Genomic DNA, 26186 nt, shown 5'->3' on the forward strand with positions numbered 1-26186 from the left:
GAGTCAGTCATGTGGAGCCCGCTGGGGGGTCCACGCGCATGACACACCATCTCCCAATTGCGTCCGACCCTGCTGCCACCTTGGTTCTGCGACAGCCTCCAGCTGGCCTTCCTGGCCAGGCCACCACCCTCAGGCCACCAAAGGGACCCTCCTCATATGCAAGAGTCCAGCCACGCCATTCCCACGCTATGGCTCTCCCCAGGCATCCTCTCTTCCTGGGATTGCCACCTGGCTCCTTGCTCGCTGTCCTTCCTGCTACGGGGAGGCAGGCTGGACTCCCAGGACCCCAGGCAGGGTGTGACTCCCCCAAGGAACAAGGGGTGCCGGGACTGCTTCTCTGGAGGGGGTGTCCAGGGGAGGCTTTTAGTTCTTCAAAAGCAGCGTGCTCCTTCCCACATGCTGGGCTGTCCCTGTCCCTCCTGCCTGGTTAACTCAGCATCATCCTTCAGCCTGGCGCCCGAGCCGATGCCAGGGAAGCCTCTTCCGGCCCTGGCTTTTGGCTTTCCAGGAATACTCCCCCAGGCCGGCCAACGGGCCTTAGACGTCTACTCAGGGTTACTTCTGGAGGGCCTGGCTCCTCCTCTAGCCTGCAAGCTCTGAGAGGGCAGGGACCCTGTCGTGTCGGTCATCGGTGTCCCCACAGTGTCTCGGGGCACACAGAAGGTGCTCAGTAAATACTCAGTAAGTGCACGAATGGGACAGGGTACAGGCACATGCATGCACAGGGCTCCAGGTTAGAGAGATCCCAGGAAGCTGAGAGCTTCAGAGCAGGAAGGTGGGTGTGCCCCTCCCCTGACTCCCTCAGGTGTCACTCACAGGTAAGCTCAGCCCAAGTGGCCCCGGGGTTGTTGATGCCTCGGAGTGTGAAGCCCCTGAGTCCTTCGTAGAGCAGCTCCCGGTACCGGATCCGGAAGCCCAGGAGGATGCCGTTGATCTTGTCCTCAGCTGGCGGCTGCAGGGAAGGGAGGAGGGAATGGGGAGGGGACCCGGAGCACGGCTCACCCCGCCCCGCCGTCCTCCCCATCATGACCCCTGCAGCAACAGAGCAGGAACTGTGTCTCGACCAGGAGAAGAAGTCAAGATAATGTGGAGTATTTTTAACTTGCAAAGCATTTCCAGTGAGGTCATTAGCCACTGCAACGTTCCCGTGAGGCAGGGGAGGGCAGGAATCACCCAGTTGCCCTCCAACAGAGCAAGAGACTGAGGCTCAGAGATGTTAAGGAACTTGCCCAAGGTCACACAGCATTGTTGGGGCCTGGGCACGGTGCTGGACACACAGCATTTCATGGAGCCTTTCCTCGTCCGGAGCTCCCGCCCCTGATCACCAGCCTCCTCTGCCTGGCGGTCCCCGCTGGGCCACCTGGCCGGCGTTTCCTCCCCACTCTTGAGCAGACACGGGCGAGTGCACCCCTCACTTTCTCTTTAGCTTCCACTCCCAGCTTAGCCGGAGAAAGGCTTCGGGAGAAGGCGGGAACTACCTTTCATGCTGTCTCTTTTTAAAAACCTACTGAAACGGTTGAGCCTTTTATGAGCTCCTTAATTACTTCCCCGGCTGCTGTGGGCGCCTCCCCACGTCTCTTTTAAGAATCCCATCGCCGGCCACCCGGTCTGGGTTTCATGGAGATTCTGGGGGCCCTGAGAGCCCCAAGCACTATTTTGTCCCAGGGTTGGGAAGACCTAAGTCTGATAAGCCTGGCCCTGCCGCTCTCCAGCTGTGGCCTTGGCATGCGGTGTATGTGAGTGTCCATATGTGCACGTGTGTGTATAGAATGTTCTGTGACACGCACACCCCTGGGTTTCTCATGCCTCCCCAGGTGCTCTGGGAGGGCGAAAACCGTGAAAACCCCAGCAAGCCCTGGTGGGGACTGTGGCTTTCCTGTCCCAGTGCGGAGCTTAGCCGAGTCCTCGTGCGACCCCTGCCGACCGGGCCGTACCTGCCATCGGATGAGCACGGAAGTGGTGGTGTGGGGGGTCACCGAGAGGATGGTGGGGGCTTCGTCCGGGGCTGCGGAGAGAGGCAGATATGTGGGCTCGGGGGCCGCAGATTCAGGTCCCCAGGAGCCCATGGGGACAGAGGCTGCTGACCCCAGACTGCGGGGCAGGTCAAGGTCAGGCCACCCTCTGTGCCCACCAGCCCAACTTCTGCAGAACAACGGGCCAGCGGGGAGGGAGAGAGGTGCTATGACCTGACCCCAGCCGGACCCAGGGGTCCCAGAGGTCCCTCTGCTCTGCCCCGCAGAGCCACAGGCCCCGTTCACTGGTGGCTTTCTGGGGCATCAGAGAAAGAATGCACTAGAAAGCCAGGCAGGGTCGGGGACTCTGAGCCCCCGGCAAAGGCCCCTCTGGCCCAAACCTCCTTGGGTCCCTGCCCCGGGGACTGAGGGGTCTGGTGCTCCCCGTCTTTGGAGGCCAGTGCCCAGGAAGTAGCCAGTGGGCCAAGGGAAAGCCACCCACGGGGAAGGGGGCACTGACCGGCCTGCAGGGTGGTCAGCGACTCCGACTCCTCGCTGAACTCGCTGTCCCCAATGTCGTTCGTTGCCTTCACTCGGAACTTGTAGGACGTGAAGGGCTTGAGCCTGTGGAGGAATCGGGTCCCGTGAACCCGGGGGGTGCCCTGAAGACCTGCCCACGCCTGCACCAGGGGTCTCACTGAGCTCTCCCCGCCTGGGAAAGGGGCCAGGTGTGCAGACCCAGTACACAGAAGGGACCATCGAGGCTGAGAAAGGAGCTCTGCTACAAAGGGGACAAACCAGGACCCCTGAGCACCCAGGCCAGGGCCCCCAGACCATGCCAGCTTGGGGTGCCTTCAGCCCAGTTTTAAGCCATTGGTCCCCAAGAAGAAATGTCTCCATATTTCCTACCTCAGAGGATGACGCAGCCACGAAAGCACCAGCACCTCCCTGTCTGAACAACCCCCCGTCCCTGCCTGCCCCCCAACTGCCATCTCTCTCTGAAACTTAGCAAGCCTGCGAGGGGTGGAGGCTGTCAAGAGTTAACCAGCACTTCCCCTCCAAGCAATCGTCTTTCTTTCGGATTTACTGGGGGTCGGGGAGGTGGGGAGGAAAGTATTGCTCAAAACTCCCGGTCACATCGCGAGCACATGAAACCCACAACCCACTGGGAGGGAAATTGAAGCCAGGATTTCGGAGCGCGGCTGCACGGCCCTATTAACGCCGGGGAGGAAGATGCCGCCCGGCTGGAAGAATCGCTAATGAAGGATGACAAGCACTTCACTGGAGGGGACTTGTGGGCTCCAGAAATAGCCGACTAAGAGGCGACCTTCCCTACCAGGGTTCTGGGGGGACGGGAGCGGCGGCTCAGGAGGGAGCTGGCTCTGCAGGGGCGAGGGTGGACGGGAGGCCTCCCGGGTGGCGCGGACTGAGGAACAGAGTTGGTGGGCGGGCTGGAGGTGTCCTCAGAGGGCCCACCGCCCCCCCACCCCAACTGGGGGACCACCGCTGGTGCTTGTCCCAGCTAGGAGGGGCAGCTCGGAGACGCTGGCGGGCCCCCAGGCCTCACCTCTCCACAATGAAGGTGGAGGTGTTGTGGCTCACAGAGGCGGAGTGCAGGGCCCACCGGCCGCCGGGCAGCTCGCGGGTCTGGACGGTGTAGTAGCGCACCGGGGACAGCCCGTCGCTGCCCGGCTCCCAGGACAGCAGCACGCTGCGGGCTCTCACGTCCTCCTGCTGCACCACCGGCTTGCTGGGGGGCTGCGGGCGGTCTGGGGAGGGCGGTGGAAGGGGGGGACCAGGTGAGCCCGGGCCAGGTGGTGGGCAAGAGGGCTGGACTTGCTCGGGGGAGGGAAGGGGGTGCTCTGGGCTCTGGCCTGGCGCCCTGTCCCCACTCATTTCCATGCACACAGGGGCCTTGCAGGTTCTCACACCTGTGCACAGCCTATACCTGGGGCTCCCGGTCAGAGACCCACCCTCACGCTCCTCCAGCCCCACTGCCTGGGAATCTGCGTCTCCCTGGGGCAGCCCCTAACCACGGGCTGGCAGTGAGGGGTCTGACGCCCCGCCCCTTCGCTCCTGCCCAACAAGGCTGGGGTGGGGCCTACACTGCCCCCACGGAGCGGATGGAGCCCACGTTTCCCGCTGTGGCACTCCGCTGTCCATCTCACTCTCGCGTGGCCTCCCCGTCTCCCAACCCCACGTCCCCGTCCCCTCCTGCAGGGCTCCTCAAGCCCAGCACTGCTGGCATTCGCATGGATGACCCTTTCTGGGGGCTGTCCTGGGCGCTGTAGGACGCTCAGCAGTGTCCCTGGCCTCCACCCACTCAATGCCAGTAGCAGCCTCCGAACTGTGACAGCCAAAAGTAGCCCCCGGTCGAGAGCCACTGTCCTGCTGGGTTTTCCTGAGAATGTTTTCTGATACGTCACTTTCGCACCAGTGGGGGTCTCGGGCCCCCTTCTGGGGAACCCAGCCTTGGGCAAGGTGCTGGCTCAGGGCAGCCTGGTCCTCCAGCCATCCCGCTAAGACTGGGGTGTGATGGGGGAGGGGAAGCTGGTCACCAGGTCGCCAATTTCTCTCTGGAAACAGCACAGAGCAGGCTCCTGGGGAGGACGGCTCCCAGCTCAGCTCTGGAAGCCCGCTAGGGCTCTCGCCGACCTTGACTTCGAAGACGGGAGCCCACTTTCCATTCCAGACCACACCTGCCTGACCCCCCGCCATCCCCCGGGAGAGGCTCCGAGCACCTGGGTTAGCCGGGGGGTGTGCCCGCGGCTGTCCCCCAGGCCTCCCCAGCGCCCCGTGGGCAGTCACCTCTCTTCTCCGTCGTCACCACCAAGGCCTCGGCAGCCTCGCCCCAGCCCTTCCGGGTCTGGGCCGTGATGCGGAACAGGTAGACAGACTCTGGCCTGAGCCCGGTGGCTGTGTACTGGCGGGCGCTGGGTGCCAGCACTTCCACGGTGGCGGTGTTGGCCGTGGTGGTGTTGAGCCGGTGAGTGATCTGGTAAGCTGCGGCAAGGAAGGACACGGCCGTGCTGGCAAGCAAGGCAGCGCCCCCGAACCCCGAGAAAGGGCCACTCTCCCCTCGGCCACGGCCACAGCAGCGTCTGCACGTGGGCCTCCCTGGCTGTGGTCTGTCTGAAGGCCTCCTGGTCACTCTCCAGTCCTGAGCTGCCACCTGAGCAGTGTAGACTATGGGGGACACAGTGTCTGTGACCCCCCCATAACAGCCCTCAGTGAGGAAACTGAGGTTCAGAGAGGCCAGACCACCTGCCGGTAAGTGACTGAGCTGGAATTCTTGCCCAGGTTGTTCTGGTCTAAGGCACTGCCCCCCGCACCCCTACTCCGTCTTTGGGGGTGTGGCTGCACCTGTTTGGGGCAGGCATTGCATGGGGTCAGGACTGGGGCCCTGGGACAGGCACAGACAGTCCAAGCCACCTTTTCAAAGAGAGGGTGAGGCCACAGAGGACAGCAGGCTTGCTCAAGTTCACCCAGCTGCTGACTTCAACCCTGAGCGTGTGGGGGGTGGGGGTGGGGGAGGGGGTGGGGGAGCAGGGCAGGAGGGAACCCTTGAATGTGAAATGAGCTTCTGCTCCGTGCCTTGGGCCCTGCTTCCCAGCAGTGGCCGGCTGTGCAGAGCTGGCTGGCTATGCAGAGCTGGCCAGCGCGCCCTCACTTGGCCACACTGAGAAATGGTAGCTCAGGTCTACCAGGTGGCCAGTCAGCTGGGGCCTGGGGACCTTTGGTGGCACAACCAGTGGTCCTTAAGGGACCTGAACCCTGACCTTGCCCTCCAGCAGGTAATCTTGCAGACTAAAACTTCTAGCAAGAGACATGAGCCTCAGATCCCACCCTTGAGGGCGTGTGGACACCTTATACTCCTTCTTCTCCCCGCAGCCAGGGCCCGGGGAGGGCGAAGGCTTACCAAGGATGATGCCGTTGGGGGCCGCGGGGGGCTGCCAGATCAGCCGCACGGACGTGGTCCTCACCTCCGGGAACAGGATGCCCACGGGCGGTCCCGGGACTGGAGGCGGCAAAGGGGAAGAGGTGGATCTGTGAGGCTGTCCCCCAGCCTGGCCCTCTGAGCCCGGCTCCAGCAGGGCAGCCGGCGGGGCGCAGGGGAAGGGGCCGCTCGGCTCAGCGAGTGTGTGCAGAGAGCTGCTCTGTGCCTGCACTCCTGCGTTAGGAGCCAGCGATGCGGACACGAAATCAATGAGGTGTCTACTCTGAAAGACCTGTCGTTTGGCAGGAGCGAGAAGGTAGAATGAGGTTTCTAGCCTCAGAATAGGTGTTATTGGCAGGGAGCCAAGCCCTCGGCTTCCTGTGGCTCAGAGTCCCTGCAGGTGCCCAGAACAGGGCCGTCCTTAGACCCACGCCCATGGCCCCGTCCTGGGTCTGTGCTGTAGAAGGTCCTGCTCTGACATCCTGCCGCTCATGGGGCAAAGGGACATGCACCCCTGAGCCTGCACCAGTCCTCTCTCTGGACCTCGCTCTGGGATCCCGGGCTCCTGGAATCCCCAGCCCCACACTTGCTGCTGGGGTCCACTCCTGAGGGCAGACTGTGCACCCCCCGGGCCCAGCGATGGCCAAGGGGTAGCTGTTTTAGGGGGGCATGGGTGGAGACTGAATGGTGTGGGCCAAAGGTAAGGGTGGAAGAGCATGGGGTGGGGGCAGTAGGGTGTGTTTGGGGGGACCTCTTCCCTTGTCACCTCATTTCAGCACAGAGTGCCAAGATGTCTGAGATTTCCAAACTTGAACTTGGCCTTTTAGGTCGTCATAAGGGTATATTTGTCAAGGCAGGGGGATAGAGCATATTTAACTTAACAGTTCATTGGCTCGATGTGTAACTTTGGACTCCACAGACATGTGGCACTGGGCTTCCCTCTGCACTCTCGCTTGGACCCTGCCAATGTCCGGGGTGGGCAGCACCTCTCGGGGGGAAGGGAAGGGGCAAAGGACACATCAGCTTCTGACGGGAACTTCCGCTGCAGGGACAGATGCCCAGGGCCCGGCTGGGCTCACTCTTTTGCGAACAGGACCAGGAGGCTCGCGATCAGGAAGAATCAAGACTTTCCCCTCCACAGACCTTTACTCAAAGTGAACCTGCCCCAGGCGAGAGAGAAATTAACACGGGCAGAGTCCCTGTTCCCTACACTCGTCCTGGAGGGAGAGCGAGAGACCGAATCAGATGTCAGACTGCCCTGGGGTTGTCTGCGGGGACACACGGGCTGTAATTAGCGTCCCCATGGGCGAGCCATCCCCACGGCAGGGGCCCGAGGCCATGGTTCCCTGTGGGGCAGAGGGTGACCGGCGGTCGGGAGGAAGGACAGCCCCCCCACCCCCGCAGCTGCCACGGAGCTCGCCGGGATTCGCACTCACCGTCGTCCAGCGTCCGCTCCAGGATGGGAGGGTGGCTGGGGCTGCCGTCCCCCACGCGCGTGAAGGCCAGCACCTGCACCTCGTAGAGCACGTACTTGCCCAGGCCCGTGAGCTGCGCACTGCGGGACGAGTTGCCTTCCACCAGCCAGAACCGGGGCCGGGCGTCCGAGTCCTTCTCCTTGTACATCACCTGCGGGGCCAGCACGGCGTGAGGGCCTCGGGCCCGGGTCTCCCCGCCAGCTCCTCTGCCGAGTCTCAGCAGACTGAGTGGGCAGACTTGGGCTCCTGGGGGTGGCCTGGCCCCGAGGGGAAGGGGGTAATGGTGAAGCTAGTGTTCCCGGGGGGCTGGGGGCATAAAGACTAACTCAGCCACCGTGCTGCAAGGCTCCTTAGAGGAGCATCCAGGAGGGGAGATGGGCCCAGACGGGAGGTGTGACCGTGCAAGCTCACACGGCTAGAAGTGGCGGAGCCACGACTGCCAACTTCCAGGCCAGGGCTGCACCCTGTAGCCAGACGCCTCGTTAAGAGGGATTCTAGAAGGTAACGGAGACTGGAACTGGGTCCGTCAGAGCTGCCGGTGAGGCTGGGAGCACAGGTGTGGCCTCCTGGGAGAGGTGGAGCCGCCCCAAGGACCCTGAGCCCTCGCCGGACTCCCCCCCCCCAGCAGAGGAGGACGCCCCGGGTGCCGAGGTGACAGGCGGACCCCGGCACCCAGTCCAGGAGGCAGAGACCCAGAGGGTGACGAGGACAAGCACCCCGGGTGGAGAGGCTGGGGAAGCCGGGTGGGACCCACACCCACCCCCACCCACCCCCACCCACCCCCACCCACCCCTCCTGGGACTGCAGGGCTCACCTTGTAGCCCAGCACGAGCCCGTTGCGGTCGGCCTCGGGGACCTCGCTCCAGCGCACCAGCATGCTGCTGGAGGTGGTGGCCAGCGCGGACACGTTGGTGGGGCCAGAGGAGGGGACTGGGGGGAGAGGGAGGGCAGAGAAGGAACTCAGGAGCCAACACCGAGCCTACAGTGGCAGGGAGGGTGGGAAGGGGGCCGGGGCCTGTGACCCCGTCTTTGGGTTTGGAACGTCGCAGACACGGTTTCTGGTTTCAGACGTGCCTCCCCCTGCAGCCCTGCCCGGGCTAACGCTGGATGAGCTTGCGCTTCCTGCCAGCGCAGCACTGGGGGCCGCGGCCCAGGGAAGCCATTTATAAAGTGCTAGGAAAGAGCTACAGGGGGGCCCCACACGTGCATGAACGAGGGCTGCCCGCATGCTGCGCTCACGTTCTGCGGTGACCCCTGGCCAGGACCCTAGGAGCTGCCGGTTGTGTTTCTGGAACCTTCTGAGGGCAAACCATTTCCCCAACCCTCCATCGCGGCTCTTCCAGGCACCACCGGGTCCCAAGGTTAAGGCCGAGGTCAGGGAGGTGGGCCGTGTGGATGGGCGAGACCCGGCTTGGGGAAGGAACAGTGGGGCAGACCCCGAGGGTGGCTCGGCTGAGGCGAGCACAGAGGAGAAGAACTCAGGCCGCATTGGAACAGCGGCTTCAGCCCGGACGGCGGCGAGGGCAGAGAGACAGGGAGCGCGGTCGGCAGGGTGGCCAGGGGTGACGTCGGTACCTGACTCCCGGGTCCTGCCCACCACCGTCTGGCTCCAGGGCCCGCTGCCGATGGCGTTGAAGGCCTGGACCTGGACGCGGTACTCGGTCCACTCCTCCAGGTCCTCGATGGTGTACTCCCGCTCCACGCGGTCCTGGACCACGTGGCTCAGCGTCCTGCCGTGGCCGTCTGACCGGCTGTACTTGATCTTGTAGCCCACCGACTCGGGGTTCCCGTTGTACTCCATCTCCGGGAGGGGCTGTGGCAAGCAGAGGCAGCAGGGCCGCCGTGAGGCCAGGGCCCCACCCCACGTGCAGGGAACCACTGCCCTGGCGCTGGCGGGCGCCCCCTCCTCCAGGGAGCCTTCGGGGTTACCCAGCCCACCGTCAGCCTGCCAGGGTCACGTGAGGTGCCGCTGCCGAGCGCGGCTCGGGCTGTGCAGCTGTGTCCCCGACGGCCCCCGCCTCCCTGGGGAGGGTGGACGAGCAGCGCCCATTCTCTGCCGTGCGTGTGACAAGCTCATCACCCTGCCAAGGGAGGCAGGCCTTTCCAGGAGACCCCCGGGCTGTCTGCGCAACACACTGGTGAGCACAGCCGCCTTCGGCCCTGGCTGTCCCCACTGCTCGGCTGTGTCACTCACGCTGCCAACACACACTGGACCGAACTGCCCACGACAGCTGGTCTCGGCTCATGCCCGCACTTGGGGGAGCAAGCGTGGGCGGGAAGTCCTTCTGTGCAGCAAGCCTCAGTCTCTCCTGCTGCATTCTCAGCCTCCTGCTCATTTGAGTCTCGTCAAAAAGACAGACTTCGTTCCTGGGCCTTAGGACTAGGCTGGGGGGCTATGCTTACCCCGTTCAAGGTTGTTGGGATGCATGTGGGCAGGGATGGGGGGCAGCGGAGGGGTGTGCATGTAGGGGGAGCCACGGCTGGGAGCAGGTGTGAGCCCAGGGCTGGGGCTTCTGCTTCTCCTCTGAAGGGCATAGGGCTAGAGCGGGGCAGCTCCAGCACCCACCTCCCCCATCCTGCCCCCCAGGGGCTCTGCAGGCTTACCACATGCTGACCACTGTGTCCCATCCCTCCCCTCCGCCCCTGCCTGCTTTCCCACCATGCACCCCTCCTGCCCGCCCGCCCGCCCCTGCTGCAGACACTTAGTGAAGCCGACCAAGGCCCATTAAGGTGGCAATCGATGGGCCTGGATGGAGATGGGCCCGTGCGCGCGCCCCCTCGCCTGCTAAGGAGAGGTAACGGACCATGCGCCATTAGCGGCCTGAGAGGTGCCCGGGGGCCTGCACCGTGCAGCGACTGCCTTTCTCTTCCCCTCCCAGCCCCCGCCCTCCATGCTGGGCTCTTTACCCTTTTAGTGTTTGGACACCTTAGGGTGAGATTTGGGAGGGACGTAGGGAGCCAGCCCGGGGTGGCAGGGGGAGCCTGGGTGGGAGATGGGGACAGGAGGCTGCAGGGTCACAGAGGCTGCCCATGCAGGGCGTGGCTGCCCGCCACCGTGCTCTTGGCCGCCGGGCTGGGCCGGGACAGCTCTGCCCGGTGCCGGCCACTCTGGAAGGGGTCGCAGGACTGATCGCTAATGTGCGTTGAGGGCTGACGGCGCCAGCTGCTGTCACAGCATAGGCGGAAGGCACGTGGCCTCACACTGAACCTGCCCCGGCGCAGTGCATTTTGCAAGTTGTGTTTCGCACGACCAGAAAGAGATCTTCCTTCTCTAAGGAGCCCCGGCATGCGGTGCTGTCCCAGGGAAGGCCTGGCCAGCAGGGGACTCTCCTGCTCCCCAGAGGGTGAGACGGCAGTGTGCTCAGGGTTAGGGCTGTGGATTTGGGGGTACAGACTCCCTGGGTTGTGATCTCAGCCCTGCTGTTCATTAAAGGGTGTGGGAGGATGCGGGGAGTGGGGGGGCTTGGGCAAGTTATCTGATCTCTCTCTGCCCCAGTCTGCTCGTCTGCACAGCGGGGGCCAGGAGCACGCTGCCGTCACAGGCTTGTTGAGCGGACTGAATGCCCCACTTTGAGCAGAGCACTCAGAGCCTCGGCTGGCAGGAAGCAAGCCTCAGCATGTTAATTCTATGACCTCGTGCAGGGCCACCGGGGGGGGGATGACCCTCCTCATACTACTCTGGTCCGTGGCACACTCTCTGACCTAGTGTGGGGGGGCACACCTGGCACCTGAGTCCCAGACCCACTGCTCGGGAGCTGTATGGCCATGATCAAGTTCCTAACCCCTCTGAGCCTCAGTTTTCCTAGCTGTAAATTGGGATAATAACGTATGCTTCGATTACTGGGAGGATCAAGTGGGCTAAAAAAATTTAAAGTGCTTGGCATTTGGCAATGCTCAGTAAACAGTATTTTATAGCTCTTTCCTCTCATGTGGGGCATTTGTTCATCTGGCTAAGACTGAAATCAATCAGGCACCTTACGAGCTAAGTAAAGAAGTCTTAAAAAAAAGTAGAGCATTCTCCAAATAACAAATGCTGGCGTGGATGTGGAGAGAGAGGAACACTCCTACACTGCTGGTGGGACTGCAAACTAGTCCAACCTCTGTGGAAAGCAATATGGAGATACCTTAAAGTGATACAAGTGAATCTACCATTTGATCCAGCAATCCCATTGCTGGGCATCTACTCAAATGATCCAGTGACACTCTACAAAAAAGACACCTGCCCTCGAATGTTTATAGCAGCACAATTCATAATTGCAAGGCTGTGGAAACAGCCCAAGTGCCCATCAATCCAAGAATGGATTAATAAAATGTGGTATATGTATACCATGGAGTACAATTCAGCTCTAAGAAACTACAGTGATATAGCACATCTTATATTTTCCTGGTTAGAGCTGGAACCCATACTATTAAGTGAAGTTTCCCAAGAATGGAAAAACAAGCACCACATATACTCACCAGCAAACTGGTATTAATTGAGCAGCACCTAAGTGGTCACATAGGTACTGCAGTAATAGGGTATTGGGCAGGGGGGAGGGGGGCGGGTATATACATACATAGTGAGTGAGATGTGCACCATCTGGGGGATGGTCATGCTGGAGACTCAGACTTGTGGGGGGAGGGGGGGAAAGGGCATTTATTGAAACCTTAAAATCTGTACCCCCATAATATGCCAAAATAAAAAAAAAAGTAGAGCAAAGAGAAAGGGACTGCAGGTATTGGGTGGAGGAGACGACCCGCCCACCTGCCCCCGTGCCCTCGGGGAAGCCTCACCATCCAGCGCAGCCACAGGCTGGTCTCACTGGCCGTGCGCAGAGACACGTTGGCGGGCGCCATGTCGGGAGGCGCCTGCAGGGTCTGGATCTTTCTGGAAGGCTGGCTGGGCGGGCTGGTGCCTACGATGTTCACCTGGCGCATGCGGAAGCTGGAGCAGGGGTGCGGAGGGAGGGAGGAGAAGATGGTAAGGGCCGGGCCCCGGAGCCAACCCCTGTCCCCGTGTGGGCAGCCCTCCCGGCCCTGGGACTGGTGCCCCCTGCCCTGCTCCGTCATGTTACCTGTAGTAGGTGAAGGGGTTGAGGTCGGGCACCTCCATGGAGCGGGCGTCGGGCTCGTTGGCGAGCTGGTGAACCAGCAGCCACTCTTCTCCCTCCCCGACCACGCCCACCTGGGGGAGGGAGGGACCCTTAGGCCTGTGCAGCCTCCGGGGCCGAGATGGGGGCGCTCTGAGCCCCGGGGGGCCCCTAGGAGGTACAAGCCCTGCCCAGGGAAGGTCTTGGTTCAAATCCCAGGGCTCCCCTGGAGGGCTCCGAATGGGGCCACCATCCTTCCGGGCCCTTAAACACTCCTGCAAGCGTGGCGCTGAGACCCCCTGGAGTCCTTGTCATAACCACGTTCCCAGGCCCTGCCCTGGACCCAGCCCCTCGGAACCCCTGGGCCTGGTGCCCCGGAATCTGTGCTTTTCACAAGCTCCCAGCTCATTCTGCTAAACGCCCTGGGGTGCTTCTGAAACCCAGGCTGCCCCTTAAACCAGCAAATCAGGACCGGTTTCTGCGGGGTGGCATGCAGGTGTTGGAACTTTTGAACGCTCCCCCGATGAGCCAGGGTGCAGCTGAAGCTGAGAACCAGGGGGCGACAAGGCTGCCGGCAGCAACTGGGTATTTTCCAGGCCGGCCAGTCACCCCCTGGGACCAGGCAGGGATCGGCATGTGTGTGTTTTCACGTGCAAAGGTGAGCTGGGGGTGGAGACGATATTGGGAAGCACAGGCATTTGGGGTACACTTGGCCATCGACAGTTACACATGAAAATCCACACAGACTGAAATACACATATGATTGCGTGCTCAACGGCACGGGCCGCCCGGGCCCCAGGCCACCCCGCAGCAGGCTGTACCTGGGCCTCCACCAGCCAGCGGGAGATGGAGGTTTTCCCGTCGTAGCCGGGCCTGAACTGCAAGGTCACGGAGCGGGGACCGATGTTAGAGATGCCCAGGTTGGTGGGGGGCCCCGGGAGTTCTGGAAAATGAGAGGAGGGTGGGAAAGGAGATGGGGTGAGAATGTCCCTCCACCCTGAACCGGACTTTGGAGCGTGGAGGGGGCTGTGCGTCACCAACATTTTTCCTGAAAATGTCCCCGGAGAGCTGCAGCCAAGGCCTCACCCACCAAGTCTCTGTCCCTGTGTCTCACAGCACATCTCGTTCGTGCCCGAAGGCTGAGACCGATCTGAGGGCTGAGGGGGTCCCCCAGGGCCAGGGACCAGGGCCGGGTACGCCAGGGGCTTCCTCCTGGCAGGTTCGACGTGAGTGGCATGCTCACGGGGGGGCCGGAAGCCGAGCAAAGCCACGCCAGGCTCAGTGAGGACCCGCCGGGACCAGTCGTCCCCTCCACCCAGCAGTGGCTGGGGGAGGGTGGAAGGACAGGTGGGGACAGGGGGCAGCTCCTGTTTTCCAACCGGGAACCCCGAGGCTCTTGGGGCCCAGGATGCCCAGAAAGAACACTGATTCCTGAGTCGGACTGTCTCAGTGTGGATCCACCGCCGCCTCTTAGAGGCTGTGTGTCTCTGGGCAAGCTCCCTGCCTCTCTGTGCCCCCGCATCCTGCTCCGTAAGATGGAGATGATAATGACAGCACCTGCCTCAGGGCTGTCGTGTGTACAGCTCTCAGCTCCACGCCGGTGAGCACCACACAGATATTTGTCAGTCCCACTGTCACTGACCCTGGGGGCGACCGTAGCTCAGGAGCCCCAGCCGTGCCCGGGGCAGGTCACACAGGCATAGCCTTCCTGAGCAGGAGGGCCCACGTGGTTATCTAGTCTAACTCCCCCTACGTACAGAAGGGGGAGACTGAGGCCCAGAGGAGATGTGTGGCTTGGTCAGGGTGGCAGAGCTGGGACCAGACCTCAGCTCGCCCGTCACGGGGGGCCTGAGATCACTCCCACCACGCCCTGCTGCCTCCCAGCCGACTCCCCGCAGGCAGGAATCCCATTTGGACCTTCCGGGTGACAGTGGGAATCACAGAGCCCGCTGCCTGGCGTGGGCCTGTGTGAGACGGGGTGGAGGGGGCTGGTGGGGCAGCGGACACAAGGGCGGGGCTGCCGGGGGCCGCCGTGGGACGGAGCAGCAGCGAGCCGGTGGCGCCAGTCAGAGACCCGGCATCATTCGAGTTGAGCCTGCGCTGTGAGGTCCCCGACCCACCGACCGCGAGGGGAGGGGAGGGTCTGCAGGAAGAAAGCCCGTGTCCCCGAAAGACGAGGGCGTCTGGAAGGGGATGCCACCCAGGAGAGCCGCACGGGCGGAGCCCTGCCCTGAGGGTGGGCGCTTACCCGGGGGCACCCCCGACGAGATGGTCGAGGCAGACACCTGGCCCTGGCCCTTGGAGGTCATGGCGGCCACCTCGATGGTGTAGGTGGTGAGCGCGGTGAGGCCTGTGACGCGGTACTCCAGGGTCACGTTGGGCAGGTAGTGCGTCACGCGGGTGTTGGTTCGGTTGTACTCCTCCCAGGAGATGCGGTAGCCTGGGAGAGCCCCCGTGGTGGCGTGAGCTTGGCCGCGACCGTGAGTTGGCCCGACCTCCGCCCCACTCCCCGCGTCTTCCCCGGGATGGAAGTTAGAGCCCACGGGGAGCGACAGGGCCAAGGGAGGTGGGAGCTGCTGGCTCCATGCCGGGGCCCTGGGTGTAGCCTGGAGGGGACGCCGCCGTCGGTGGGGACTGCAGGAGAGAGAGCAAGTCACCGTGGCAGCCACTTAGGTCTGGTCAGGGATATGTTAAGGAGCGGAGGGGCCGAGAGCCCCCCCGAGCAGTGTCAGGGGGAGGGGGCGGACTTCGGGATGACAACTAGCTGGAAGGCAGGGGAGAGTCTAGCGGACCTTCCCAGCCTGTGCCACCTGCGGCCCAGAGACCCGCGGCGCCTACCTGTGAGGATGCCGTTCTTCTCCCCCGGCTCCTGCCAGCTGACCTTCAGCGAGGTGTCCAGGATTTCACTGAAGCTCAGGTGTCCCACCGGCCCAGGCACTGTACCCCGAAAAGGGCCCCCCACCGCACCCAATGCCAGTTAGAGCCATAGAGGGACCACCATCTGCAAGGCAGCCCGCAGTGCGGGGGGGTGCCCAGCATGGGAGACAAGCCCAGGACGGCCTTCCGCCCGAGCGCCCAGCCCGGCCTGCGGGGGGTGGGGTGCGGGGGGTGGGGTGCGTGGGGTGGGAGGTGCCTACCATCCTCGTGGGTGCGCACCAGCTGCGGGGCGCTGCGGGGCCCGTCCCCGGGGGTGGTGAAGCACAGCACCGAGGTGAAGTACTCCGTGAACTTCTTCAGGCCAGACACGAAGCCCACGTGGATGCTGTCTTGAAAGTTAGGCCTGGCGGTCACCATGGTAACCTCCTCTTCCTGCTCCGGTTCCCAGGCAATCAGCTGGGGAGAGGCCAGCAAATCAGGCAGGGCAGCAAGAAGGTTCCAGAAGAGGCCCAGCCCTCTCCCACAGGCTGGGCCAGCCAGTGGACAGTGTCCAGGAGCTCAGGTCCCTGTGGTGCCTCCTCCCAGGGAAGGGACAGGCAGTGCAAGTGACCCGCAGGCCACTGGAGTTCACTTTGGCGCACTGCCCCACTTCTGGAGCCACTGACTCTATGGAAAGCCCTGTGCTGGGGGGTTCCTGAGCTGTCCCCCACTCGATCTCACAGTGGCCCCGCGGCGGAAGCATTTTACCAGGACTGGGCTACACCATTTTACAGGGCCAGTGTGCAATGAAAACGGAGGGCCCTCTTGTTCAAAACTTAACAATTTCAAGATGACGGCAGCAGAACGTTTCACCAAGTGCAGGGCCCTTCTACGTGCAGAGCCCTTGGGCGACGGATGTGCAGATGGTACGCCCGTGACACCGGCGGGGTGTTTTACAGGTGAGGAAACTGAGGCTCAGAGAGGCTCACACAGCTGTGGGAAGTCGGTGCTTGGATTCCAGGCCCTGAGCTCTTCCATCTTGCTCCGTACGGGCTGGGCCACCTTGGAGACCTCTGAGGGTCCCTTCCTGTAGAGCTGGGAACCTTAGTTTGTGGGTAACTGTTACCTTCTTACGCTCCTTCCAAGTTGGGATTTTAATCTTAAACATCACCCGGAGGCTGGGATTTGGCCAGAAAATCCCATCTGGAAGCCCATCGCTTCTTCTCCAATCTCCCCTCTGCACGCTACACCCTTTGGTTGCCTAACCGCCCCCCTCTTTCACCTCCTCCTTGTCTACCACCTGCTCTCTCACCTCGTACGCCTGTTTTCTGGGCCCTTCATCTGTCTACAACAATGACAGCTGGTTTCAGAGATTTCCTCATTTATTTGAAGTTGATTAAATTGCAATTAATGGTGAAAAGCAACACTTGATGAGTTTTAATAAGCGTGGGTATTTATAGATATAAAACAATACCACGCCAATGTCTCCTGATTAACTCATGCCTGTAACAATGCTTAATCTTCTCCTTTTCCTGGCCGTGTGTTTATAAAGGATGTTTTGAAATTTAATTGGTATTGTGGAAAGATGGCCTATAGCAAGTTAATTAGACACTAATTAGACCCTAAAAATACTAAACAGAAATACTAAGTGGCATTTAATAAGTATGTTAAATATCCTCCTGATTTCAGTTGTTTCGTGGCAATTAAATTGCCGAACTTCTTTGGAGTAGATTAAGAAACAAGTTTAATGTTTTAATTTAATTTAATTAATGCAAATTTGAATTAATTATGCTGTTAGAATTAATTGTGTGGTGTGTTCTGTAGCAAGTGTAAAGTCTGGGTAAATATTTTTTTTGTTGTTGGGCTTAAGCCAATTACAGTCACTACGATTTAAAAAAAAAAATAAAGGAAAAAGAGTGTCTGTATAGATGCCTTAAAACAATATCACTGGGCTTTGACCACAAAAATGACCAAGAAGAAGTGCACAGGGTCACAGAAGTGTGGTTCTGTGGAGTCACAATGCTGACTTCACCACCTTACAGGTCCACACCTGGAGGCCAAGTTGGCGGCAGGGCATGGCTTCCTGTGGCTGTTTCAAAATATTTCTGGGATGAGAGGCACTTGTTCTCCGGCTGCACGTGGAGAGGAGGAGGCTTAGGGACAAGAGGCCTTCCCTTCAGGGCTGGGGACAGAGCAGAATTGCCTCTCGAGTCATTTACTGCCCTGTAGCGGCTGGGCTCTGGGCAGCCGTGGGACGGGAGCTTGGAGCCCAGGTAAACGTGCTGGGCTGCAGTCTGTTGAGCTCTTACCACGTGCCTGGCGCTGGGGTAACCCATGTTACCAGTCCCATGCGTTCATCACAATGGGGATTAGATGGAAATCATCGTCCCACGCTGTTATGGAGAAGGAAACCGAGGGTCAGGAAGGCTGAGTAGCTTGCACAGGGACCCGCCAGGAGCTGGCGCCAGCTCTGTGGACCCTGAGACCGTCCATGACGACCTCTGCCTCCCAAAGGTCCACAGAGCTGCCAGGTGAGTGTTTCAGGTTTCTCTGTGATGTCTCCATGGCTTCTGCTTATTAAATGGAGTCCGTGTTGATTTTCCCTATTGCGTCCTTAGTTCCGGATTCTAAGCAGACCGGGCTCCCCTGTGCAGGGCTGGGGTGTGTTTTGGGCGATGAACATCAGACTTAGGACGGGTTTGATGGGACAGGCAGCTCCCCCGATGAAGCAGAGGCCCAGGGAGGCAAACCTTGTAACTAGGTGTGGTGCTGCTGGTGGGGTGTGGGGGGCCTGGGGGACACAGAATGAGCAGTCAACGGGGAGAGGAAGGGGACACGGTCTTGTGGCCGGCACACCTGAACCTGGCCCAGCTCTGTCACTTAAGGTGTGACCCAGGGGAAGTCATCCAACCTCTCTGAGCCGAGGCTACTCTAGGAGGTGGCAGTAGCTGCCTCCTGGGTTGGAGTGAGGAACAGAGCAGCTGATGTACCTCCTGCTGTCATGCAGACAGTGCTTTATGGGGTTAAGAGTGTAGGATGGTGGATGTGGCTCTAGCCGCTGGAGTTAAAAAAAAAAAAAAGTAGGAGAAATTCTTCCTCTGCCTCTCTCTCTCTGTCTCTCTATCTCTTTTCACATGCATGGGGTCACAAAGCAGCCAATGCTAGTGGTTACTTAGGGTGGGGAGAGTGTTGGGGTTGGGTGGACTGAAACCAGGCAATGGGGTTTGGGGGGATGGAGGCTTTCTGCTATAAATGTATTTTTTTTTACTTTTTGTTGGTTTTTGAATCTTATAAATATATTTCCTATTTAAAAATTTAAATAAAAAATAAATAACTAAATTGAATGGGGGGCTATTTGGCAATAACAGCAAACTTATATACATTTTTACCCTTTGACTCAATAATCTCATGTCTAGGAATCTAGTCCAAAGCTCTATTGTGAAAAGAGAAAAAGAAGTAATATGCACAAAGCTCCTCACTGCAGAAAGGGTGGTTGTAGTGAAAGACTGCAAACAACCGAAATGTTATCACCAGGGGGCTAGTTGGATAAACTACAGGAGAGCCACATGATAAAGTATGAGATGAATATAAAAAGAAACATGGAATATCTCTACACACTTCTATGGAGCAATCTCCGGCATATATTGTAAATAATAATTTTAAAAAGCAAGATGGAGAAAGTGTGGAAAGCACATTGTCCTTTGTCTAGGAAGGGGAGGGTACACATTTGTACATGCATGGATAGCCATCCCTCGGTATCCATGGGGACTGGGTCCAGGACCCCCTGCAGATACCAAAATCCATAGAAGCTCAAGTCCCCGATATAAAATGGCATAGTGTCTGCATATAACCTGTGCAGACCACCCTGCATACTTTAGATCATGTCTGGGTTACTTATAATACCCAATAAAATGTAAATGCTATGTAAATAGTTGTCATACTATATTTAGGGAATAATGACAAGAAAAAAATTCTGTACATGTTCAGTACAGGTATAATTATTTTCCAATTATTTTCGATGTGAGTTTGGTTGAATCCATGGTTGCAGAACCCACGGACAAGGAGGGCTGGCTGTTCTTGCTTACAGTAAAGAGATGGAAGGAAAAACCACACTAAACAAACAAACAAAAACAATCGAACCTACGGGGGCCAAGAGCACCAAGATTGAAGCTGATATTTTTCCGAATTTCTTTTGTAAATTTGACTGTGGAACCATGTAAATGTTCTGCATAATTATAGAACAAAATTAAATTAAAAAAATCAATCGCTAAAAATCGAAAACAAAATGAAGCAAATGGACCTAATAATGTATTGAGTTGTAGCAAAATTACCAAGAGAGAAACTATTTCAAATGCCTTTGCAGCCCAGCCCTGTGAAGTATATCCCTAGACGGGTGTACCCCAAGCACAAAAAGAACTGCAAGAAATCAGAAGCCATTTTCAGTAATCATAGTGTTGACATGACTATTCTGAAACCGTTCTGTGTTTGGAGGATAAATTGGTGGGTAAATATGTTGGTGTTGTAGGAACTGGATTTTCAGCATGGAGAAAGATACAGACAAAAGACACATGAAATTATTAAAAGGCTTGTAGTCAGCCGGGCCTGGTGGCTCACGCCTGTAATCCTAGCACTCTGGGAGGCCGAGGCAGGCAGATTGCTCGAGGTCAGGAGTTCGAAACCAGCCTGAGCAAGAGTGAGACCCTGTCTCTACTAAAAATAGAAAGAAATTAATTGGCCAACTAATATATAGAGGAAAAAATTAGCCGGGCATGGTGGCGCATGCCTGTAGTCCTGGCTACTTGGATCGCTTGAGCCCAGGAGTTTGAGGTTGCTGTGAGCTAGGCTGACGCCACGGCACTCACTCTAGCTTGGGCAACAAAAGTGAGACTCTGTCTCAAAAAAAACCAAAAAACAACAACAACAACAAAAAAACAGGCTTGTAGTCATGAAATTGAATTGAAAGTATCAGTATCTATTTTATCTTTTGAAAAAACTATTTCCTAGGCCGGGCGCTGTGGCTCACGCCTGTAATCCTAGCTCTTGGGAGGCCGAGGCGGGCGGATTGCTCAAGGTCAGGAGTTCAAAACCAGCCTGAGCAAGAGCGAGACCCCGTCTCTACTATAAATAGAAAGAAATTAATTGGCCAACTAATATATATAGAAATAATTAGCCGGGCATGGTGGCGCATGCCTGTAGTCCCAGCTACTCGGGAGGCTGAGGCAGGAGGATCACTCGAGCCCAGGAGTTTGAGGTTGCTGTGAGCTAGGCTGACGCCACGGCACTCACTCTAGCCTGGGCAACAAAGCGAGACTCTGTCTCAAAAAAAAAAACAACAAAAAAAAACTATTTCCTAGCTATTGATTCACAGGGGCCTAGAAACAAAACCGTCCGTGAAACAAGGAGCACCCCATGTGCCCAGACTGTGGTGTCTAACTATCATTTCCTGCTAAAAGGAACGAGAGTTCCTCGTAGACATGGCTGATCGCTGGCCTGGTGCAGGAAATACACAAAGCCGGCAACATCGTGTCACACCAGGTTGCAAGAAAGCAGAGACCACAGGGAGGACTCACAGGTCAAGTTGAAGCGGCCAGTGATGGGTTGACCTGGCATCAGTAAGCATAATAGCAGTAGTGGATTGAAACATATCAGATGGGTTTAAAAAAATCCTTAGATACATAACAACACTACCAAAAGCAAACCGAAACAAAAAGATGCCCCCCTGGCCACCCAAACTTACCTGTCACCCGAAAAGATGCTAAGGAACTAATTCATTGTACTGGAAATTGGTCAGCAACGGGAAAGAACTGAGCATGTGCCCTGTTTTCCCTACATACACTGAACCTTCGGGCAACCAAAAAGTTGACAAAGGAAAACTTTTTTTTGTTTTGTTTTTAAAGCATTCAGCTAACAAATCAAGAAGAAATGACAATATTTACCTATTGCCGTTTTACAACCCATATTGAGATAACAGATCCTGCAAGGACTGTCAGAGGCCGGCAATATCACAGCAACAAGGACAGCCAGACTCTGTGCCTTCTGGTGGGAATAAACACCACCATCCAGGAAGTCATATTTCCAAAAACAAAAGTCATCAAACCTGAATCTGATTAGCCCCTAGCTTTACGTTCCAGTTTTCTGCAAATGTGGTGTTCAGAGGAATGCGTTCAATGACCCCACGAGGGTGCAATCAGCAAAATCCAGACTGTGGAAAATTCTACGGGACAAGTGACTAAGTTTCCTCACCAAATAAATTGCAAGAAATAAAAGAGAGAGAAAGAGACACAGAGAGAGAGAGTCCATAAATCAACTGAGACCTAAAAAAAAAAATTCCTCCACTGACTGCAAATGTGTGACCTTCATCGAAAGCCGGAAGCAAGTAAACCGAGTAGTATTACATGGCAATCAAGAAATTATACGGCAATCAAGGAAATGTGAGGGCTGACTGGGTATCTGATGATATTAAAGGGACTGCTGATCTTTTTAGGCATGATAATGATAATGTGGTTATTGTGGTTTTGTTTTAAATAGAGACCTCATCTATTAATATAATATTTCTCTATAGAAACATTTAAGAATGAAATGATACCATGCCTGGGATTTGCTTTCAAATACTGCAGGGCAGAGGCAGGGGGTGGGGGAGGGATGGACCACGGCTGGCTGGGAGTTGGTAATTGTTGAAGCTGGTGTTGGGTATACGGGTGTTCACCAGAGTAAGGGACAAACACTGTTTTTTTTTTTCCTCTCTGTGATACGCCGGAGGTCAAAGAAGTAAGAAAAAAAAATCCCCGCTTTTATTTATTTCTACTTAAAAAAATGAAGTTATAGGCCGGGCGCGGTGGCTCACGCCTGTAATCCCAGCTCTCTGGGAGGCCGAGGCGGGCGGATTGCTTGAGGTCAGGAGTTCGAAACCAGCCTGAGCAAGAGCGAGACCCTGTCTCTACTATAAATAGAAAGAAATTAATTGGCCAACTAATATATATAGAAAAAATTAGCCGGGCATGGTGGCGCATGCCTGTAGTCCCAGCTCCTTGGGAGGCTGAGGCAGGAGGATTGCTTGAGCCCAGGAGTTTGAGGTTGCTGTGAGCTAGGCTGACGCCACGGCACTCACTCTAGCCTGGGCAACAAAGTGAGACTCTCTCTCAAAAAAAAAAAAAAATGAAGTTATAGTGATTATTTTCCTATTAAAAACATAATATGACATGTTTTCTTTTTAACGTAGGAAAAAGTGCAAGCTCTGGTTTGAGTCTGAGCTTTGTGCTGACCCTGTCATTCAGTTTGACCTTGAACAAGTGGCTTCCCTCTCTCATGCCTCAGTTTCTTTCCCCGGAAAATGGGGTCACGATACTACTTCTTAGGGCTCTTGTGCAGCGTGCACGAGAGAAGGGTGTGAGCGAAGCATTTAGCGTGCGCCTGGCGTGTGGGAGTGTCCCACAGTGGGAGCTCTTCTTACTCTTCCACCAGCTCCTGTGCTCGAAACATGTGGGCAGTTCAATCCCACTGACCTGTACTGAGCAGCTACTGGGTGCTGGGCGCTGAGTAGACCTGGGAATCTGGAAGCCTCTGCAGCCTCCTCTTGCTCTGGGTCACTGTGGGCCATTGCCCTAATTATCCGGGCTGGCTAGCCTTCCTGGCCCTCTGGGAGGGGGCTGTTTGCCGTAAAAGTTTGTAGCTCAGTCCTCCCATACGTAGAATAAAACTTGTGCTTGGAATTGGTGGCAAGAAGCTAATTGTTCCCAGCTCAGCTCCTCTGCTCCTCAGCAACGTGGGCCTCCCCTTCCCTCCCCTGCCTCCCCCCAGAGTCCCAATTAGGAGATTTTCCAGCCAGCTAGAGCTGCGGGTGTTGAGCTGCAGCTCCCTGTCCCGGGAAGCTCTGGCTTGGCCTCCGGTTCGCCGTCTTCCTGGGAGCGGGAGGGCTGCGGCTGGGTGGATCCCCTCTGAGCCATCCCTCTGTTGTCAGCTTGCAGCACGGGCCGAAAATTCTCTCGGTGACTTCACCTCCGTGCCTTCCTGTCCAGCCTCCCCCAGCTTGCAGTGAGAGTGGCCGAGGCTGCTAGTCTTGGAGTTAATCTTGGCTGTGGCACGCGTGCAAACACGGCGCGGAGGGGGTGCAGGAACCTTCCGGATGTATCGGGGGTCACCTCGAGGTCACCAGAGCCCTGGGCTCAAACCCAGAGCCTCCTCCTTCACAGCCGGCGGCCCCTCCAGCGCTCTGCCTCTGTGCCCACGGCTGGGGCGCGCGGACGGCAGCCTTCCAGCTGCCACGAGCTGCCGGGGCTGTGTGGACCCTCCACTCTGTGATCCGGCTTCAGTCCTCTTGGGGAGGACAGGCACGGTGTTCCCGGGGGACTGAGAGGAGAGACCCGGGGCCTGCGCTCCAGGGTGGGAGGGTTGAAAAGTCCTGACTCTTGGCTCAGTTACAATTACAGCAAGCTAACTACCCCTACTATGGCCGCTGCTGTTACTGCTGTTATTTGTTACGGGCTAAATTACGTGCCTACAAAATCCACACATTGAAGCTCTAACCTCCGGCAGCTCCGAGTGTAACTGTACTTGGAGAGAGGGCGTCAAATTCCTGTTGTTTAAGCCACCCAGTCTGTGGCCCTTCGTTACGGCAGCCCTAGCAAACATGAATGCGTTGCTACCGCCGCTACTAAAGGCATTTTCCGAGTGCAGATTACGTTTTGTCATTGTGCTGAACAAATTACAAATATTATCTCGCTTAATCCTCGCATGACCTCAAAGAGTAGGTGCTGTTATCATCCTCGTCTGCAAACGGGGAAACCGAGTTTATTTTAGTTTCCCGGCAGCAGGAGCGGCGTGTAGAGGAGGTGCTCTGCCCATACTGATGAAAGGACGGAAGCTCAGACGCGTCAATGAACTTGGCCAGGTAGCCAGCAAGAGGCAGAGTGGGAGTTTAACCTAAAGCTGTCTGCATCCTAATCCCGTGCCCTTAACCACACGCTGCGTGGGGTCAACTACAGCCCCAGGAGACCCATCCGAGCCAGGACTTGGCGGTTCTAAGAAGGGAATGCTGGATTTTTCTGATGGGGCCGTGGCTACACGCAGGTGTTCAGAGCCTGCAGTGAGCTGAGTTTGTTCATAACCCAGACTCACTAAGAAGGACCCCGGCGCTGGTTGGCAGTTGGGGCAGTGTCCACACTCCCTGTGGCCCGCATGTGTCCTTGGGGGAAGCTCCCATGCCCTTGGCTTTTATCATGTGTCCTTGGCATGGCCGGAGCCGATGACATCAGAAATAGGGGGGTCCCCCCCATCCCGTTGCCTTGCCGGCTCCCAGCCTCCCCAGCCTCTACTCTTCCCCGGAGAACCTCAAGCCTCCTCCTGGGGCAAGGAGAGGCCCCGAGTACCTTGTATCCCTGGTTGATGCCGTTGATGAACTGGGGGCTGGGGGCGTTCCAGGTGAAGCGGATGGTGGTGGAATTGGTGGCTTCGGCATGCACGTTGCCCGGAGGGACGGTGGGCACTAGAGGGGAGGAGAGAGGCCGGGGTCGGGGCGGGGGCCGATCATCCACCTTGCCCCGCTCAGAGGAGAAAACACAGGGGTGGGGGCTGCAGACGCTGCTTTGCCCGCCCCCCCCAGCTCTTCCCCTGCTGTGCAGACGTAAGACTCTCTCTGGATTGGCTTGGGTTTAATCAAACCTGCCGGATCCACCACACGGGGTACCGACACATAAAAGGGATGAAGACGAGACATGCTCTGGGCGGTTTTCAGGTGGGATGTTAGGTGCGAGCTACTCTGTGACCCAGTTAATGTGAAATCCGTGGAAGGCCCCTACATCCCTGAAGCCTCCTCCCTCGACCCTGTGCAAGCCTCCCGGCTCTTCGTCTCCCCCTCTGTCCTCCCGCCCTCTGGGGGCAGCTGGGCGGGGCGTGGTGCTTCCAGCCCCAGAGAGCAAGCGTGAGGGCCCCGTTAAGACAGGTGAGGTAGACTGAGGCTCTGGGGCCCGACGGGCACAGGGTGTGGGGGAAGGGGGAGCACCCGCCCCTGCGAGGCCACTGTCCCGACCCACCTCCCTGCAGCGTCCACTCCGTGACCTTGCTGCTGTAGACGCCCAGGCCCGCGCTGTTGTAGGCGGCCACCTCGATCTCGTAGTTGGTCCAGATGATGAGGTCCTCCAGCAGCAGGTTGTTGACATCGGCGTCCGTGATGTTCTTAAACTGGTACCCAACGGGCAGCCCGGCCAGGCAGTATCTGGGGGAAGAGGCGGGGGCGCAGCGGACTCGGGGTCAGCTTGCTCCGCCTGGTGCCCGGGGAACTGCCTGGAGCAGTGGCGTCCCGCAGAGCTTTCTGTGACGGTGGGAGGGTCCCACCTCCTGTGACGGTGGGAGGGTCCCACCTCCGTGCTGTCCACCGGGGCAGCCACTAGCGCATGCGGCCATTGAGCCCTTGAAATGTGGTAGTGCAACTGGCGAACTAAATTTGAGTTTGGTATATTTTAAAATATAGTTAACCCTCAGACAACATTGGTTTGAACTGCATGGGTCCACTGACATGTGAATTTCTTCTTATTATTTTTTTTTTGAATCAGAGTCTCTCTGTTGCCCGGGCTAGAGTGCCGTGGTATCAGCCTAGCTCACAGCAACCTCAAACTCCCGGGCTCAAGCGATCCTCCTGCCTCAGCCTCCTGAGTAGCTGGGACTACAGGCATGCGCCACCATGCCCACCTAATTTTTTTCTATATATTTGTAGTTGGCCAATTAATTTCTTTCTATTTTTAGTAGAGATAGGGTCTCGCTTTTGCTCAGGCTGGTCTCAAACTCCTGAGCTCCAACGATCCACCCACTTTGGCCTCCCAGAGTGCTAGGATTACAGGTGTGAGCCACCACGCCTGGCCTGAATTTGTTTTCAATAAATATATCGGAAAATTTTTTGGAGATT

The 26186-nt window shown here is 57.8% G+C and overlaps 1 protein-coding gene across 1 annotated transcript in view; it reads right to left on the reverse strand.

The window, feature by feature from the left end:
- The window catches only part of SDK2 (sidekick cell adhesion molecule 2), a 137239-nt gene that overhangs the window by 38635 nt on the left and 72418 nt on the right, over positions 1-26186 (reverse strand). Inside the window, exons 19-35 of the mRNA XM_075993921.1 lie at positions 25318-25499; positions 24655-24770; positions 15571-15766; positions 15272-15370; positions 14682-14873; positions 13255-13376; positions 12419-12528; positions 12138-12288; positions 8940-9177; positions 8179-8294; positions 7326-7515; positions 5872-5970; positions 4761-4955; positions 3520-3721; positions 2473-2576; positions 1935-2005; positions 817-952 (exon numbers count right to left, since the gene is read on the reverse strand). Coding sequence (XP_075850036.1) covers positions 817-952; positions 1935-2005; positions 2473-2576; positions 3520-3721; positions 4761-4955; positions 5872-5970; positions 7326-7515; positions 8179-8294; positions 8940-9177; positions 12138-12288; positions 12419-12528; positions 13255-13376; positions 14682-14873; positions 15272-15370; positions 15571-15766; positions 24655-24770; positions 25318-25499 — 2519 coding nt within the window. The remainder of the gene's footprint in view (positions 1-816; positions 953-1934; positions 2006-2472; positions 2577-3519; positions 3722-4760; positions 4956-5871; positions 5971-7325; positions 7516-8178; positions 8295-8939; positions 9178-12137; positions 12289-12418; positions 12529-13254; positions 13377-14681; positions 14874-15271; positions 15371-15570; positions 15767-24654; positions 24771-25317; positions 25500-26186) is intronic.

Source organism: Microcebus murinus, chromosome 18, assembly GCF_040939455.1.
Source record: "Microcebus murinus isolate Inina chromosome 18, M.murinus_Inina_mat1.0, whole genome shotgun sequence".
In the NCBI taxonomy this organism is placed as follows: Eukaryota; Metazoa; Chordata; class Mammalia; order Primates; family Cheirogaleidae; genus Microcebus; species Microcebus murinus.